The sequence below is a fragment of the Haplochromis burtoni genome, unplaced genomic scaffold (genome assembly GCF_018398535.1).
Source record: "Haplochromis burtoni strain Fernald_Lab_line unplaced genomic scaffold, NCSU_Asbu1 Contig_1230, whole genome shotgun sequence".
Taxonomy (NCBI): Eukaryota; Metazoa; Chordata; class Actinopteri; order Cichliformes; family Cichlidae; genus Haplochromis; species Haplochromis burtoni.
The window spans coordinates 40720-42229 of record NW_024583591.1 but is presented as its reverse complement, the minus strand read 5'-3'; the positions used below and the strand labels follow the sequence as shown (position 1 = coordinate 42229).

The following is a 1510-nucleotide window of genomic DNA, read 5'->3' as shown; positions in this document are numbered from 1 at the left end:
TACCTGTGATGGCAGCTGTTAGATATCGTACTGTTGTGACTGATTGTTTAACTCAGTCCATATTATTTTATTTATTTAAACAAAAATTGTCTTATGTTGATCTCCTGCAGTCTGCTTGGGTGTTGGAAGACCAGCTTATCTTCTGTCTCACTGTCTCTTTGGACAAGCTGCCAGTCAGTACACGTAAAGCCAAGGTTGGACACACCTGTATGCATGTACACGTAGTGTGTGTGTGTGTGTGTGTGTGTGTGTATAGATGTAGATAGATTGACAGCGCTGCAAACCCTCGGCTTTCTCTCAGCTCTGTCTCGGAAGGACCTGGGGGGTTCTTTGTGCGCTCTGGCGAGCGTGTGCGCCGCGGAGAGCTGGAGGCAGACACCGGCTGAGCAGTGTGACCGCACGAGCAGCTGCAGTGAAGACAGCGAGGATGTAGAGTGTAGGACCGCAGAACAGAGCGGAAGAAGACGGGGGGACAAGCAGACCTTCACACAGTGTCACCAACTCCTCAGTCATAAGTGCTCACCCAGTAGTGCAGCGATGCACAGCGAGACAGAACAAGCCAAGGTAAAATAAGCCAGTACTGAAGAAGAGGAAGTCCATAGACTTACACACATCTGATGTTTCTGCAGAACTGTCATCACTCATTGTCGCATGTTACCTACAGCGAGACAGGAAAAAATAGGTTTTTAAGTAACCTACACATATGTCCTAATTAAAAAACAAAACAAAAAACAGAGGGTGGTTTAGATTGTCTGTACTCGAGTAGAAGTGCAGATACTACTAGTAAAAACACTCCAGTAAAAGTTACAGTACTGATTCTACTTATTTACTTCATTAAAAAAAACTAAAGGCTCTAAATGTGCTCGAAGTAAAGTGTGATGCGGTGGTTGTTCTGTGCTGCATTAAAATGTCCTGAGTGAAAAGATCAAAGAACTTTATGTGTAAATTGTTACATTTATAATCATGAAACAGAAAATGCAGTGAGTGCAAAGCAAACTGTATGTTTACAGCTGCCGTTGCATCTGTGCAAATATCAGCCTCCATATTTGTGACTATTTTCACAATTGTTTCATCTTTAAATGTAAGAATTAAAACTTGTTATTCAAGCTTGTGTACATCGTTAGATCATATTCTTCAAGTTGAACATATTGAACATCTTCATAGACTCCACATTTTATTCAATGAAAAATGTCTTTACTGAGCTCACAGACCTACACAATCATTTCCCGTAGACTGCAGTGTTCATGCGACCCGAGGATGCCCTGCCAGCATTAGAAACACTGCAGATTTAAATGACGTAGAATTAGTAGATACATGAAACCATGTCATTTTATAACTATTCTGTGAAACAACCATATTTGATCGACAGGTTGGACTGCTCAGTTATCAGCTAAAGCTAGTGAGTTTAGTTAGCAGGCTGCTTTGTACATTATAGTTAGCACTCAGAAATATACTGAGGTATAAACTGTCTCGAATCAGGTCATACAGCAGGCCAAGGAGTTCATAACAC

The 1510-nt window shown here is 41.5% G+C and overlaps 1 protein-coding gene across 1 annotated transcript in view; it reads left to right on the top strand.

Moving 5' to 3' along the window:
• The first annotated feature begins 6 nt into the window (after positions 1-6).
• The window catches only part of LOC102312316 (trafficking protein particle complex subunit 14), a 27146-nt gene continuing 25642 nt past the window's right edge, over positions 7-1510 (top strand). The window contains exon 1 of the mRNA XM_042216741.1: positions 7-194. Within this exon, the coding sequence (XP_042072675.1) occupies positions 9-194 (186 nt within the window). The 5' untranslated portion in view covers positions 7-8. The remainder of the gene's footprint in view (positions 195-1510) is intronic.